This window comes from Colossoma macropomum, unplaced genomic scaffold (assembly GCF_904425465.1).
Source record: "Colossoma macropomum unplaced genomic scaffold, Colossoma_macropomum, whole genome shotgun sequence".
NCBI classification, from domain to species: Eukaryota; Metazoa; Chordata; class Actinopteri; order Characiformes; family Serrasalmidae; genus Colossoma; species Colossoma macropomum.
Genome location: NW_023495818.1, coordinates 288,105 through 305,108, shown reverse-complemented (window position 1 = coordinate 305,108; position 17,004 = coordinate 288,105). Strand labels below are relative to the sequence as shown.

Below are 17,004 nucleotides of genomic sequence, written 5' to 3'. Positions count from 1 at the left end.
TAAGTATCTGTAAATTATCGACCATCAGAATAAAGAGTGATCAATTACATTTAAATACCTTATTGATGAACTAGTATGCAGAACACTGCTATTATTGACTTAGCCTGAGTCATTTTAAAACTTCATTAAAGGTGCAGTGTGTAAGATTCAGTGGCATCTATTGGTAAGGCTGCAGAATGCAACCAGCTGAATGCCCCTCCACCAACACTCCTTTTCCAAGCGTGTAGTAAAACCTACAGTGGCTGTCAGGTTTTCTGCCGTTACCTGTCCTGATTTCATTTTGCTTCTTTGACGACAAGGATTCACCCTCCCTTCCTTTCTCTTGTGCTAAATAATAAGTATCATCATCCATTTGTCAAAACTTGTGTTCTCAAACTTCTCACAACACAGAATGGTTAACATGCACCAGCAGCAACCACAGATTCTTCTTCTTTCTAAGTCTTGCAAAGCTATAGCTCCACGAAATTTAGGCTGCAGCTTCAAAGTTTAAAAAAGTGAAAGGCACTTTCTAGAGCCAGTGTTTGGTTTGTCCATTCTGGGCTACTGTAGAAACATGGGGGTGCAACATGGCGGCATCTGTTGGAAAGAGGACCTGCTTGCTACATAGATATGAAGGGTTCATTCTAAGATAATGAAAACACAGCGATTCATAGTTACAGATGATAAATGAAAACATGCTTTTATAAACTATATTCCATTTCTGCTAATAGAGCCCTCTAAATATTACACACTGCACCTTTAAATAGTGACTTCAGAGCTGTGCCTTTGTGATTGACATAGTATCACTGTTATATGTGGAGGTAGGCGATTTCAGGCGCTGCTGAAGTGTTGCTGAGGAAAGCACGTCAAGACTAGCCAATCCGAGCGCAGGTGGGCGGGGCTTGTCGGAAAACGGGTGGGAAAAAATAGCGCGACACATGCGGACGCGTCGCCAGAAAAAAAAAAAAAGTTCCACTCTCAAGTTCCCAAAACTAAACTCAGAAGCAGCTGTGCAGGAGCCGTGCAGACGAGCTGGACTACCGCGCAGCAGATACAAACACGACCCTAAAAGCACTGATGATTTTCTTAAACTGAGTTTTTTTATCTCCGTTTTCTTTCAGACGGCACCTACCAGAGTTGCAGTGGATCAGCTGGGATTCTGGAACGGGTTAAATCCTCTGCATGAATGAAAACGAGTTGTTTTTTCATCCTTTCATTCTTGCTCCTGCGTCGTGATCCATGCTGCCTGCTGTCACGCTGGAAAATGAACTCTTCAGAGGAGTGATGAATGAAAGTCATGCTGAACTTCAGCAGAAATAGCGCTTTGCTAACAAAGAGAACATAAGGTAGGACCTGAAGTGCTGTATCATTTACTGTAGCCTAATCAGGCTCAACCTGCATAAGAAGCTGAAGCCTGGTCGAAACTCTGGACAGTCCTTTGTGCCAGACCCTTATCTTACTGTTGTGATGTGCACGTCACTGTCAGCACAGTCAGTTTTCCACATGTATTCTTTTCTCTTTCTGCATGCATTCCTTTCTTTCTTTTTTACTTCCTCTGGGCGAAAGCTTCAGTCGTCCATGGCGAATTGATATTCCTACTTCATTCTGTCTGTGAAGATCATCACCGGCATCCCTTACAAAAGAGATCTGAAGTAATACTATAAGACACTTTACACTCTCTATATAGTGCTGTATTGTACAGTCTTAAAAAGAAATGGTTCTTCAAGGGTTCTTTTGTAAAGAGAGTGGTTCTACCTAGAACCATGAGTTCAATAGTGAACCATTTCATGCTTAAATGGCTCTTTGCATGGTAAATTGTTCTTCAGATTGATGGAGAATGTGATTTATATGGTTCTATATAGAACCATTTGGAAAATTGCGCTAGATAGGGTTCTTCTATTGTTACAAGCTTAACATTATAACAGTAGAAGAACCCTTTTGGTGCTATATGGAACACAAGAAGGTTCTATATAGAACAATATACATTACATTCTGCATCAATCTGAAGAACCATTCACCATGCAAAGAACCGTTTAAGCATGAAATGGTTCAATATCGAATTGTTAAGAACCCTTCAAGAACGATCTGTTTTAAAAATGTACTTCCATGGTAATCTATTGTATTTTCGCCTGGTATAGTATTCCTGTAGTGCTGTCTTATAGTAGTTTAATACTTGTGTAGTATTTTATTTTACACTGCAATAAATGAAAAAGTCATAAATTTTAATGGCTGATTTCGATTTCTTTACAGCCAAATTGGCCGATGACTGATTTTTTGGGCTGATTCTTATTAGCTTTTTCAAACAGTAGCTTACACTGTCTGGGCTGAATAAACCCATGAAACTCAGTGTCACATTGCCAGTACTTTCTGTTAGCTAAAGCCACAATGTACATGGCATTGTGCTTTTTAATGGGCCAAACTGGCATTTTGAATTCTTAAATGATAAATCAGTTGCCTATCCAAGTAACATGAATCAAATCAATGTGCTACATTGAAAGAAAGAGGCGACTGAATATTTGGCACAGTGACCCATGTATAACTATGCTACCTATTTTGGCAAAGGTGTAGCAGCAGCAGTTAAAATACAGTGAGCATGCACTTACTACACAATACATTGCAAAATAGACCAGCAACTAAATAAATAAATAAACAAACAATGTCCAGCTGCATGTTTGGAGAAAAATCTATTCATTCTGATCTTAGCCAGTTCCATTCATGCATCCCTAATATTAACAGTCCCAATTTACTGTGAGATTCTTCTAGGAATTCTGAAAGATGCTTCTTGTAATTCCATATTCCCATTGTCTTTTTTCATAAAGGATAAAGAACTGACCCTAATGCTAACCCTCTGATAAGAATGTGATTTGTTCCACAGAGACTTAGCAAAATTTCATTCTAACACCCGTGTCCGGCTGCAGGAGGAGGCAGCCGCAGCTGCTGGGCTGAAGATGGGCCATTCAGCCACTTACATTTGGACATTGTTCCTGCTGCTGCAAGCGCTTACGGATTTGGCGCAATGTTGTCCGCGGCCGTGCGCCTGTCCTCAACCCAGAGAAGTGCACTGCACCTTCCGCTCTTTGCTCACCGTGCCCACTGGCGTGCCCAAACAAGTAGAGCGCATGAACCTAGGGTAAGAGCCTGGAGACTGAAAAAGTTTGCCAACAAGCAATCATTGTTACCCATCGAACGAACGGGGGGAGAGCGCACACCTGCCTTCTAGAGTGATTTACACACTGGCTTACGACTCAGCGCATTGTTCCAAGTCAGGATTTAGTATTTAGCTTCAATGTTTCACCCTTATGAAATGTACTGTATGTCTAAAAGTTTGTAGACAACTATTCATCCAATGTTTTTTTTTATGAAATCAAGGGTATTAATAGGGAGTTTTTTACTCTTTGCAGCAGTAACAGCCTCTACACCTCTGGGAAGGCTTTATGATGGGGACTGGTTTCCCAGACCCAGATTAAGCTTAATCCTAGACTAAAGATACTTTTCAGTGGTTAATTGCCATTGACATCACAATTTAATCCTAGACTTGTGCTTAAACTGTGTCCAAGAAAGTGACGCTAGATGTTGGATCATTACTGTGAGGATTTGACAGCCACTAACAGCTTTAGTGAGGTCAGGTACTGATGTTCTGGGTCAAAGAAGGCCACTCCTATTGGATGGAGCTCGATCACTCCAGAGAAGGCAGTTCCACTGCTCCACAGCCCAATGCTGGGAGTCTTTATACCCCTCCAGCCAACATTTGGCAATGGGCACGGTGACCTTAGGCTCATGTGTGGTGTGCAACTGAACACCTGTGTCTGCAATCGGATCAGCTTAAAGTCGCTGAATGCACTAATGATAAGGGGCGACTGGATACTTTTGGACACAGCACAATATTCATAGCCTAGATCTTCATTCTGATGAAACACATGCCTATTCATTTCTTTTTTTCTTTCTTTTTTTTACAGGTTCAACACTATAAACCGAATAACTGATAGCTCTTTCGCTGGTATGCGAAAACTAGAGCTCCTCATGATGCATGGAAACGATGTTCATAACATTCCTGATGGGACATTCCGAGATCTTATATCCCTACAGGTGTGGGGAGTATAATAAATCATTTTATGTCACTCCTGGTTTATCAGGAAGAGATTATTGACAACAAATGCTGTCTACTATCTTATTTTCCCCTCCTCTTTTCTCAGATGATGAAGATGAGTTACAACAAGCTGAAGGTAATTAGCAGGCAAACCTTCCAGGGTCTCTGGAACCTAGCCAGGCTGCACCTGGACCACAACCGGCTGGAGTTCATCCACCCAGACGCTTTCCAAGGCCTCACTTCCCTTCGTCTACTGCAACTAGAAGGCAACCGGCTCCAGCAACTCCATCCAGCCACCTTTGCAACTCTCTCTGTATTGGGTTACTTCCCCGTGTCTACCCTCAAGAATCTGTATCTGTCGGAAAACGGGTTGACCACACTACCACAGAAGATGTTAGCTGGCATGCCGCATTTGGAGAACCTCTTCCTGCATGACAACCCCTGGATCTGTGACTGCAGAATGAAATGGTTCAAAGACTGGAGCAAAAATGCAGCAGGTATTTACTGTTTTAGAAGAGTAATTGTTCAGTAAATGAAAGGCATTTTATTATAGTATCTTAATACATTTATATCAATACAGCATTCATAGTAATTAAGAAATTAGAAATGATTTATTCTGCAGGCTTATTATTCAGTTATTAATCTTAGAACATATTCAGTTACAAATAGAAATTACTGTGCTCACTATTAAAGCAGGGTATAAGTTATATAGTTAGGTGATGAATTTAGGTGTGGTTCATATGGGGTTAAATGAAGCTTCAAAACTGAATGTCAGCTGTTGTTTCTTTTCCTGTAATAATTCAACATAAATAATGCCTGTTAATTCAGTAACTGCTGTAGTTTGCACCGACATCTCCTTACAACTTCCTAATCTCTTCTCTTTTCTCTCACTAGGTGTTCTCAAATGCAAGAAAGACAGAGCCTTTGCTGGAGGCCAGCTGTGCCCTGTGTGTTCTTCTCCCAAACACCTAAAGAAAAAAGACCTTCAGGAGTTAGACGATCCAACCTGCAGCAGTCCCATCATCAGCACCCCTCACAGAACCTCTGCTTCCGACACAGAGAGTGAGCTCATGACCTTAGACGAAGTTCGACAGCCTCTTGGGAACATTTCACTAGAGCTGTCAGACGAACATGGAAACAAAGTTGATCTCCGCTGCCAGGTCAACGAACCCACAGAATCAACCAGAATCAACTGGGACCATGTTAACCCGTATCAGATTACTGCAAACGTTTCGCTGAGGTTGGATCTGGAGTGCCCAATAGACAGGGCCAACTATGAGAGACTTTGGAGACTTATTGCTTATTACAGTGATGTACCTGCCCACCTGCAAAGGGAGATCATGATAAGTAAAGAGCCTCACTTTAGTTACAGATATCGACAGGATGCGGAAAGGGACGCTCTCTACTACACTGGGGTGAAAGTCAATATTGAGGCAGAACCTGCATGGGTAATGCAGCCATCACTGGACCTACAGCTAAACAGACCCCAATCCACAAGTAAAAGGGTTAGACTTGTCCTCAGCACCCAAATGACTCAGCTGGTAGAGGCAGAGGCAGTGAGGCAGCAAAGGAGAAGATGGGTCATGATAGAGTCTAGAAACAACACCAGAACATCTCAGGCTGCTGTTGTGGGCAGCCCTGTTCAGATGCATTGCAATGTACACAGCTCAGGGAACCCACTAATCAAATGGATGCTGCCCAATGGCTCCAAAGTAGAGGCCCCATACCTAGGCAGTGATAAAAGAATCACAGTGACTCCCTCTGGTTTGTTGGACATAAGAGCAGTGGATCACTCAGACTCAGGAGTATATTACTGTATAGCATTAGTCATGGATGACATTAGTATTCTCCCCTTTCGTCTGACAGTTGAGGAGTCTTCTAGTCCACCCCCTGGAGGCGAGGGGGTGGCGGAGTCTGTGACAAGAGTTGCTGGTGGGCCTGTCTCCCTTCCCTGTTTGGCCTCAGGTTCTCCTGATCCAGATATAAACTGGATCCTTCCTGATAGCAGCGTTATAAATACAATGTCAAACTCGTCCAAGATGTTTCTGGCCTCAAATGGAACTTTAACCATCCGCCATAGCCAGCTGTCCGACAACGGTTATTACAAATGTGTAGCAGGAAATCAACATGGTGCTGACTCATTAGCCACAAAGGTGACTCTGACAAGGCCTGCTGGTGGGCTGCATATAAGAAAATATTCCAGTAGACCTCAGCCTGCAGAAGGAGTCTCCACCAAAATAAAAGCCCCCATGGACAATGATGTGGAGGCATCTGGGGACAATGAAAATGGGAAGCCTGAAGAAAAAGCTACTATTGGGCAAGTGGATACTCCTATTAGAAGGAAGATCCCAAACGTTAGTGTACGGGGTGGACATCCATCTAGAAAGCCTTGGAGACGGCCTACTATGCCCAGAAGACGAATCGTGTCTCCTGGAGCTGACAGGAGTAACACAGTAGAAAGGAGGAAAATCAATGTGTCAAACAGTCAGATAGATCCAAAGCGTTGGGCTAACATTCTGGCAAAGGTCCGTGGTGGTGGCAGCAGCCCAAAAACAACGACTCCAATTTACGTTCAGACAAGCACAAATATATTACAGGAGCTTGACACTGCCAGTACAAAGAAATCAGGGTCTTTTGACAGGCCTGAAGGATCATCACCAGATGGTACTACCATCCCACCACCACAAGAAACATATAAGGTCACAGGGTCAGGAATGCCTGCCCAAACTACTGATATCAGCCTGGATATTAGACCTCTGGGGTCTGCAGACCAGACACATATAACATACCAAATCGCTGCTCCTGAAATCAACCCAGATTCAGACTTGTTTACATCCAGCACATATGTCATGCAGACCATAAATGGTCCACAGCCTACTCGTCATTCCGTGACAAAGCCAGACATTGCAAAGTGGGCTGAACTGAGCACTGTGGGGAGCACAACTTCATATGGGAGTCTTTTTAAAGAAAACCAACGTCGCACAACAGTCACTAGCAAAGTAACTGAAACAGTTCAGAGGTCTGAGGGTGATGATGATGATAATGTTGATAATGATGATGAATTCAGCATTTCAAAAAGCTCTAGAAATGGGGTAGAGGTTTATCAAGGAGAGGCTGGCCACAACCCAATATTGACCACAGCTGTAGCTTTTGAAGAACAAAGCACAGAAAAATATGCTGATGCACGCTCGTTTACTGAACCCACCACAACTGCAGCTCAGCAAGCTAGGCAGAACCTACAGAGACACACAACTCAAGAGAAACATGGTATTTTACAAATTCCACTACTTACCACTACAGCACCAACGAATGAACCCACTTCAGGAAATAACAGGGGAAAGCACACTATCTCAGCTAATCCTGCGCCTTCCTCACGTGCTAGGAACTCATCCAATTCGAGGCGAAAGAATGGTGGCAGGCGGAGGAGGCCTAATAGAAACAGAACGAGATCGAAAAGCTCTAAATCGTCTGCACACGTCACAAATGTCACACCGCAACCCACAGCTTTAGCCTCAGTTTCTGAGGTCACCAAGACAACTGCCTCCTCTCAGTCTGAAATAGAAACATCTGCAGGGGCCACGAGCACTGGAGCCAAGGTGGATACCACTGTTCCATTTACTGACAGCCAAGCAACGTCACTAAGCAAAATGACTCATGAAAAGAACACAGATCCTTTATACAACGGCAGAAATAACATATCCCCCAATTCTTCACTCCAAGAGAAAGTGTCAGAAGCAAAGGAAACACCCTCATCATATGCCAAACCACCTAAAATATCCATGAGCACCACAACGATACCAGTGCCTCCATCAATATCCTTAGGTATTACAGGGCACAGAGAAACAGAGATAAACATCAAAACTATTTCCACATTATCTCCTCCAGTACACAATGCTCTGTTCACAACAGCTTACACAGAGGGGTTTACAAGCATCCGCCCTCCTGCTGTTAAACTTTTTGAAGAGGCACAAAAGGAAAGTGCTACAGGACACGCAGCTGACACATTCCCAGAGAGCCTTCCCGTGCAGCCAGCAGCGATACCAGGTGCGGGTTCAGACAAAGCAGAGGATCAATTCAGACCCAGCGAAGCTGAAAATATGCCTCCATCCTCTGAGCTTGTGAGGGACTTTCCTCCGAGGCCTTTCTCCTCATCTGCCCCGAGTAACCACCATGAAATCACTAAAAGCCATGACTCAGAAATCCCTAGTGGCTCAACGAAAGCAAACTTTTATGAGAGCCCTCAGGTTACAACAGAGGAGCCCGCAATTTCCCAAAGTGCTCGAGGATCTGAGTTAACTGCCATAACACAGCTTAGCAGTACTTCAACAGATGGAGATCGTGCCAAAGAAGGTACTGCCCCACCTAGGATGCCTGTAGAAGAAAATTTACCTCAACAGGAAGATGACGTTCCCGTCGTCACCCTAACAAAAAAAGCAACATCGACAACAACGGCACCATCATCACCTCCAACAAAATCATTTTCAGAAACAACCATGCCACCACCAACAACAGCACAGACAGTGAGACTCTCTCAAGTCGATCCACAAGTATTTTTCCAAAATAAGACTACTAGTGAGGGGAAGACAGGGGTACCTGACAGTACCAATTACATACCTGACAGACACAATGAAAGAATTGCTATAGAACAAAAGACCATTAGCAGCCCTGCTATAAACCCAACACCTGATAGAAACAGACCTCCTGTTTCTCATTCTGCGGATCAGTCACAAGATACTAAGCCAGATACTGTGACTCACATGCTTTTAAGCACCAAAGAGCCAAAATCTCAAAGCACAGTTATACAGGCTCCAACAGCTCCCCCAGAATTCCCAATAGCATTCCATCCTCGTGTAACCATACCTGGAAGGCCAAATAGCCAGGGTAGAGGTGCATCCACTGTCCACCATGCTTCATCTGGAGGAGTTCAGCAAACGCAGATTGTCCCAGTTAGGAAAGGACAGCCTAAGATTACCAGCACTGATATCAGCACAGTGACAGTACAGGCTGAGTCTGATGCCTATCTGCCCTGTGTGGCTGTAGGAGAGCCAAGTCCCTTCCTTTCCTGGACTAAAGTCTCCACTGGTATGCAGTCTTTGATTACATTTTTAATACAGTTTTACAGACACTTACTGTAAACATTTCAATAAACAAACTGTCAGTGAACATGACATGATATAATATTGGTTTTCTTTTTAGTGTTTAACAATAAAATAAATAGACTGTCACATTGCCTGATAAAAGCACCTCATAGATCATGCAACTAATGCAAAAAGTAAAAAAAGCAATGTCAACTTTTCTGTGTGTGTGTGTGTGTGTGTGTGTGTGTGTGTAAGTGTGAGGACCAAATGTTCTCACAATAAGACAACAAGGAATTATGAACCTTTTTTTCTGGTTCTCCCTTGACAATGTGCTAATCTTACCACAGATTCAACTTTTATTTTTTGGAAAAACTAAAAAATCATTTTCAGGACAAAATCTTTTTGGCTTAAAAACCAAAGAAAAGCAGACATAACCTACAATATCAAGACTAACAAAATAGTTTTTTTTTAAAAAAAAAGAATGTGTTTAATTTTTTAATTTATTTTTCCCTATAGATGCTATGTAGATTCTCACCTTGTCTTTACCTAACATTCAACTAAATAAAATATGACAGCTGTCCTTTGCACTCTGTTAGACTTTCATGATGAATGGAGCAATAGAAATTCTACCCCATGTTCCATTAAACTTCCATTCAAAACACTTTTCCCTTCTCCTTTAAAGTTACCATTTTGGAGATACAAGGTTTTGCCCCAGCAGAGACAGTCTTACTATACACCTGCACTTAATATGAACCCTAACATTGTTGATTATCAACTTTCATCAGATAGATTATTAATAATTAAAACATCTGTAGATATTCTGTGGGGGACTTAAAATTATTATGTGTAAGTGCTTACATATTGTCTTTTATATTGTCTGAAAATTTCATGATTAATGGCCCTTTAGAAATGAAAGGGAATAGAATCTCTTTACATTAACTTACAGTGAAAGTTAAGAATGTTTTTTTCTCTACTCCTTTAAAATTAGTATTTTGTTCAGACAGTGACAATATATGTATATAGAATGTTCATGATGGTGGTGAAGACAAGTTTTAATTTAGCACTAAGCTATTTTGTATTCAGAGCTTTTCTAAAAGAAATAAAGCTTTGTAAGCAAGCTAAATATAACTAAAATGAATATGACATCATTTTCCTATTATTGAGTTTTTACCAGGCTCATCTCCTGACATGACTACCCTTACAGAAAAGTGAAGTGGGCAAAAACCATGTGTGACTTTTTCATGTCACTTTTGTGAGGGGACTTGTAAAGAGTGATGTTGAGTCTCAGTGATTTGAGATAGAATCTGATGTGTTCTCTGTAACTGATCTGCAATTTTTTGACATTATCATGTCATTATATTTCTCTGCAGGAGCCAGCATTGCTCAGAACACCAGGATCCAGCGGTTTGAAGTCCACCCTAATGGCACGCTCATAATCCGCAATGCCCTCCCTCTGGACCGAGGCCAGTACCTCTGTAGTGTCCAGAACCAGTATGGAGAAGACAAGATGACCATCACTCTGGTAGTCTTAGCTGAACATCCCCGAGTGTTACAGCCACGTTATCGAGACACAACTGCATACCTGGGAGATACTGTTGAATTGGAGTGTCGTTCCCAAGGGCACCCTCCACCTCGGACAACCTGGTTGCTCCCTGATAGGGCAATGGTTCATATGGATGTTCCCTCACCTGGTGCACCAGAACGACGTGTCTCAGTCTCAGCTAACGGCACACTTAGAATTGTATCTGCAACCTACACAGACCGCGGAGTTTACAAATGCATTGCTAGTAATGCAGCGGGTGCTGATACTATATCTGTTCGTCTGATGGTTGCTGCTTTACCACCAGTTGTTCAACAGCTGAGACATGAAAATGTCAGTCTCCCAGAAGGCATCACTGCCTACATGAACTGCAGTGCCAGGGGTGCTCCTTCCCCTACGATCAGCTGGACTACGCCTGATGGCCTGCAGCTCCGGCCTTCACAGTTTGTCAGTGGCCGCAATCTCTTTGTTTTCCCAAACGGGACCCTGTACATTCGTGGGTTGGGTCAGGCAGATGCAGGGAAATACGAATGCACAGCTACCAATGCAGTCGGGAGTTCATCGAGAACTGTTAGGCTGACTGTGAAGAGCACTATTGCATCAGCCAGAGCCAGGATTACCTCCTCATCTCCCACAGAAGACAGATGTTGCCTATGGGGGAAGGCTGCAGCTGGACTGTGTCGCGTCTGGTGATCCGGAGCCCAGGGTCATCTGGAGGACTCCATCCAAAAAGCTTGTGGATGCTCATTACAGGTAATGTAAACATATTGCAAACAACTCAACAAACCCACTCCCAAACGTAAATTCACTCAGTAAACATACATGCAGTAGTTGATTGTCTGACTTGTCAGGACTTGCACTGACTTTAGCAGTACAGCAACAGTTTACAGTGATAAAAGAGAGAGCTTTTTTCATTTTTCAAATATGTGAACACAGACTAGTGTGGAACTCACATCTCACATTACCGTTAAGTTAAATCTAATGCACATAAATTAAGAATAAAACACATAAACAGTGAAACGAAAAATTCACTGGTTAATCCATTCATGTCTGTCATTAACTTATACATTTTAATTTTCCTTTGATTAATATGTGAGTTTGCCTGAGCACACATCTGAAATGTTTCAAAATCAATCAAACCATATGGCTAAAAACTGAGCTTTTATTACTTAAAGAGGAATTCCTCAGATGTTTCTCCAAATTTCAGCATCATTAAACCATTAAGATGTAAACAAAGTCATTCAGAAACTCAATCACATCATTATTCACAGTTGTACGCCACTAGAAGCTACCAGAAGCTATGCACATAAAGAGTATAGGTCAAATCTGGGCCTAAAATGTATATAAAAATCTGTCAAGGTGCAGAGGTACATGTATTGTGTTTTAAGGCAAAAAAGTATGGAAAGTTTTTACCACTGTATTACAGCTGTCAGCACTACATATAAAACTCAGAAGGTTTGCTGGTAGATTTAGAGAGTAGATTTAATGGCTAGATTTAGACCCCAGGTTCCTATCACCACCATTGTAAAGAAATCTAAATTGGGAAGTTTCTATACAGTGAGACATTTCACATCAAACCACTTTGATTGACTTTGTTGACATCTCCACATTATTATATAATTATATATTGAATTGTATAGAAATTTTGAAAAATTAGTCGATTTCTTAAAAAAAAATTGTTGATTTTCAGCAAAACAGTAGAAAATCCACATTTGACTGTGAGTAAAATAGAATTACAAATTACATGTAATCAGAAAATGCCAGATGTGTTCTATTTGATGTTCTTCCAGAGTAACTACACAAAATCGTTTTTTGACCCACTGAAACAAGTCCTGCCTTATTTTGTCATATCATGCTGAATTTAATTGTTCGACATAAATGGGTTAATTATGCTTGGTAAAAGACTGACTCTATAATTATGCCCTCAAAATGATCTCTTTTCAGCTATGATTCAAGGATCAAGGTGTTTGCCAATGGGTCACTCACCATGCACTCAATAACAGAGAAAGATGAAGGTGATTATCTGTGTGTCGCACGTAACAAAATAGGAGATGATTATGTGCCCCTCAAAGTCAATATCCTGACAAAACCAGCCAAGATTGAACAGAGGAACCAGGCTAATCAGAAAGTGATGTATGGGGATGACTTGAAAGTCGATTGTGTTGCATCAGGTCTACCAAACCCAAAGATCCAGTGGGCTCTGCCAGATGGCACTATGATCAACAGCATTATGAAGTCTGACAGCAGCAGTGGTGGACGCAGCCGCAGGTATGTGGTTTTTGACAACGGCACCCTTTTCTTCAACGATGTGGGGATGCACGAAGAAGGTGACTACACGTGCTATGCTGAGAACCAGATTGGAAAGGATGAAATGAAAGTACATGTAAAAGTGGTGGCAGATGTACCTGTGATTCGAAACAAAACCTATGAGGTTATCAGAGTCATGTATGGTGAGTCAGTCTCATTGAAGTGTAGCGCCAAGGGAGAGCCTAATCCTATAATACTGTGGTTCTCCCCAACCAATAGAGCAATTCCTTCAGCCTCAGACAAGTACATGATCCATAACGACGGGACACTGGTCATTCAGAATGTGCAGCGCTTTGATGGTGGGAACTACACTTGTCTAGCCAGGAACAGTGCAGGGCAAGATCGCAAAGTGTCCAGGCTGGAAATCTTGGTCTCACCTCCTGCTATCAATGGGTTGAGAGGCTCCACAAACTCTTTGAGAGTATCAGCAGTGAGGGATCAACGGACACTCATTCACTGTGAGGCTACAGGCATCCCTGTTCCTCGTGTGATGTGGGTTCTTCCAGAGAATGTTGTTCTTCCATCACCGTACTATGGAAGCCGGATGACAGTTCACCGAAATGGCACTCTTGATATCCGTTCTTTGAGGGTAACTGATGCAGCACACTTAACCTGTATTGCTCGCAACGAAGGTGGGGAAGCAAGACTTGCTGTTCAGCTTGATGTAACAGACATTGCAGAGAAACCAAGGCTCAGGAGTCCAAAAACAGAATCTCTTACTCTAACTGTAGGCAGGAGCATGACCATAAACTGTTCTTTTGAGGGTTCCCCAGCCCCACAAATAACCTGGATACTTCCTAGTGGTGCTCCTATAATGACTGGCTCCCAGTTTAACAAGTTCCTCCACAAGTCTGATGGAACCTTGGTAATTAGCAACCCTGCTCTGTCAGAAGCAGGAACTTACCGCTGCTTAGGGCGCAGTGGTGGTGGAGTGATTGAGAGGACTGTTGTACTGATGCCAGGACGTAAACCAGAGATCAACAACAAGTACAACTCACCTATTAGTGTCGTAAATGGTGAGAGCCTGCAATTGCACTGTCAGTCCACTAGTGACCCTGTCCGCCTTACCTGGACCCTACCAAGTGGAGTAGTTCTGAACCGACCCCAGCGGGCAGGCCGGTATGCCGTTCTACCAAATGGAACACTTTCCATCCACCAGGCTTCTGTCTATGACAAGGGCTCTTACACTTGCCGTGCTGCGAACGAGTATGGAAGCTCCTTGCTTACAATCCCAGTCATTATAATTGCATATCCACCACGGATCACCAGTGGCCCTGCTCCTTCCACATATGCCAGAAGAGGAGTAGCCGTTCAGTTGAATTGTGTAGCTGCTGGCATCCCAAAGGCAGAGGTGGCATGGGAGACTCCAGACAGAACACGGTTAGTCATCAGTCCTCAGCCGCGGATGTTTGGAAACAAGTACCTGCACCCTCAGGGTTCCCTTATCATCCAGAACCCCATGCCGAAGGACGCGGGTTTCTACAGGTGCACAGCCAGAAATGTGATGGGGGTTGACTCAAAGGGTACATACCTTCATGTGTACTAAATAGCAATAAATTTGGTCTTTTCATTACATGCCCAAGGAACTGCGATGTTATGCTAAGCCATAGCCTTATTTCTAAACTGTCTGTCAATGTGAACATGGCTTGCTATAATTCTATGACATTTTTACTGTTAATTGTAAGTCTTAGCATTAATTTGGCTGAACTATTGTGTCAGTCTCTGCAAATATCCAAAGAGTAAAGAGGTGCTATTTACCCTTAACACTAGTGTGATTCGTGTAAATAATGCAAACTATTGATATTTTAAAACGTCCTCGTTTTAACTTTTACAGACAATGACAGTTTGTCAAATTGTATAGATGAGAAAGACTATATATTTTTTATTTAATCATGGAAAATAATCTGAGGATATTACTGACATCTTCTATGGCAGTCTATTGCAGAATTGTTTCAGGGATAATAGCCTAGACAGCTACATTTGGTAATGTTTTTGAATTTTAATTGGGTGTAGAAAAACTGTTTTGAGCTTATTTCACATAGCGCTTTTGAACACATAACCTTTGCTTGTTCCATTACACTTAAAACTGTAGACTAACATTAACTTGTTAGTTCTCTTGATTACTGTGCCTAGATCAGGCATGTAACTAGCTGGAATAATAAACATGGAATAGGGAATATATTCTAACCACAGTAGAGGAGCTTACTAGAGGTCTGCACAGGCATGGAATTGAAGCCCAGCCCTGATCCTTACCCACAACTTTCATGTGTGGTTTTCCCTTAAATCTGATTAGCCACCTCCCAAAATTTCTGCTACGTCTGTGGCTTCCACCTCTCTGTGGAGATCGGTAGAACAACTGTCCAATCTCTCTAATTTCTACCACATTAAAAAATCACTCAGCCTCACGTTAGCCTGATATTGCATGAGAAACATCATGTAATCATGTATGGCCCCATTAGAGTTGGGTCCAGTTGCAGACCTCTAGGTGCTTACTAAAACTTCACATCAATCCATACTCTAACGTTGCGTCTAAAGGCTGATTTATACGTCCGCAATGATGCACATGAATGTCAAGACACTCTGCATGGTAACTCAGAGATGGTCATAATGCACATCTTCAAAATGTCAACTATGTGTCAGGGGAATCTGCAGAGCTGTGCATCAAGCAAATGCTGATTGGCTATCCGATGCTCAGGGCAGGATGAGACCACATACTGTACTTAAACCTGATCTAAAAAGTGAAGTGGAGCAGCTTGAAGACTGGCTGGTAGAAGTGGTGCAACATTACAAATATTTATACGATACATCTTTAAAATATTCCAAATAGGGTAAAGCAAATAACAATTAGACAGAATGGAGAAACTTGTGGTTCTGACACTTGAGTGAATATGTACAAATGCAGAGGTATGATTCAGCCTTAGGATTGTTTTATATATGATGCTAACATTTTCCTGTCCAATTTTCACACAGAAACTGATTGAGCAGAACTTTTTATACTGTAACCCGGTTGTTTCGGCTTGCATATACTGCTTTCATCTCCATGGAACTCCCTAAGGAGGCCCATATTTGTATTCCGTGCTCTTGATTTAACTTATTTGTCTTTTGAAGACGTGTATTGAGATGTATTGCTATTTTGATTATCTTTAATAAAGACAACTTGAAAAAAGCAACCTACTTTAGTCCTCCAGCTAAAGTTTTTGATTACAGATAATCCAGACCATGAAATATGATGTGACAATGAAGTGACACTTCCAGTTAAGGCACACAATTTCAGCACCATCTTGCTTTCCAGTACAGACACGAGGAATGAGTCAGAAGCACTTCTACTTTTTTATGCTCTCAGGACGATCATAAAAACTCATAAATGTTACATAGGCCAGTTTCCATCTTTGGTTTAATAAGAACTTGGTCAAGAATAAGAAGAAAATGTTTTGACTAGCAAGTGACTGTTCAGGGGAAGTCTTCTCTGGGAGCTATTACACTGTCAGTGGATTGCGTCCAAAAAAATTAAAACATCTGGATTTATGGGGAAATCCCCCATTCTTTTTTCCATATTTACAGGGCAAAACAGTCTCTTGTGAATTCAAGTCCCTCATATGTGGTCATTACAGGTTTTCAGGGACATGGATGTACTTACTGGGGACTTTTACATCAGGGGACATGGGCTGATAAGTAGAATATTGACCCTTGAACACTGAATAGAACTATCCATATGGAAGTTATTAACAATTTACGTACTAATATGTAAATCTCTTGAGTTGAAGTAACTCAAGCTGCCAGTCATTTTCAGTCAATGTAATGTATTCCATTATCCAATGCACTTCATAACCTTTATATATTTTTAAGAAGATATTTAAATTTCAACTTTAAACTACCTGAATACAGGTGTATATATTTGCATCTCAATATCATCTCAGCTGACTGAAACGCAGGCTTCCATATTAATATTCAAAGTACTGCAGACCTCAGCTTTCATCAAATGGCAAGCAAAGATCAATTCTGTTCCAATTAAG

General features: G+C 41.9%; 1 protein-coding gene across 1 annotated transcript; it reads left to right on the top strand.

The window, feature by feature from the left end:
* Window positions 1-982: 982 nt before the first annotated feature.
* mxra5a (matrix-remodelling associated 5a) lies at window positions 983-14,537 on the top strand. Its single transcript, XM_036563564.1, is given in 8 exon segments — window positions 983-1,325; window positions 2,898-3,109; window positions 3,936-4,065; window positions 4,173-4,563; window positions 4,961-9,148; window positions 10,515-11,314; window positions 11,316-11,437; window positions 12,629-14,537. Coding segments are annotated over 7 exon segments (7,722 nt in total). The 5' UTR covers window positions 983-1,325; window positions 2,898-2,927.
* The last annotated feature ends 2,467 nt before the right edge of the window (window positions 14,538-17,004 follow it).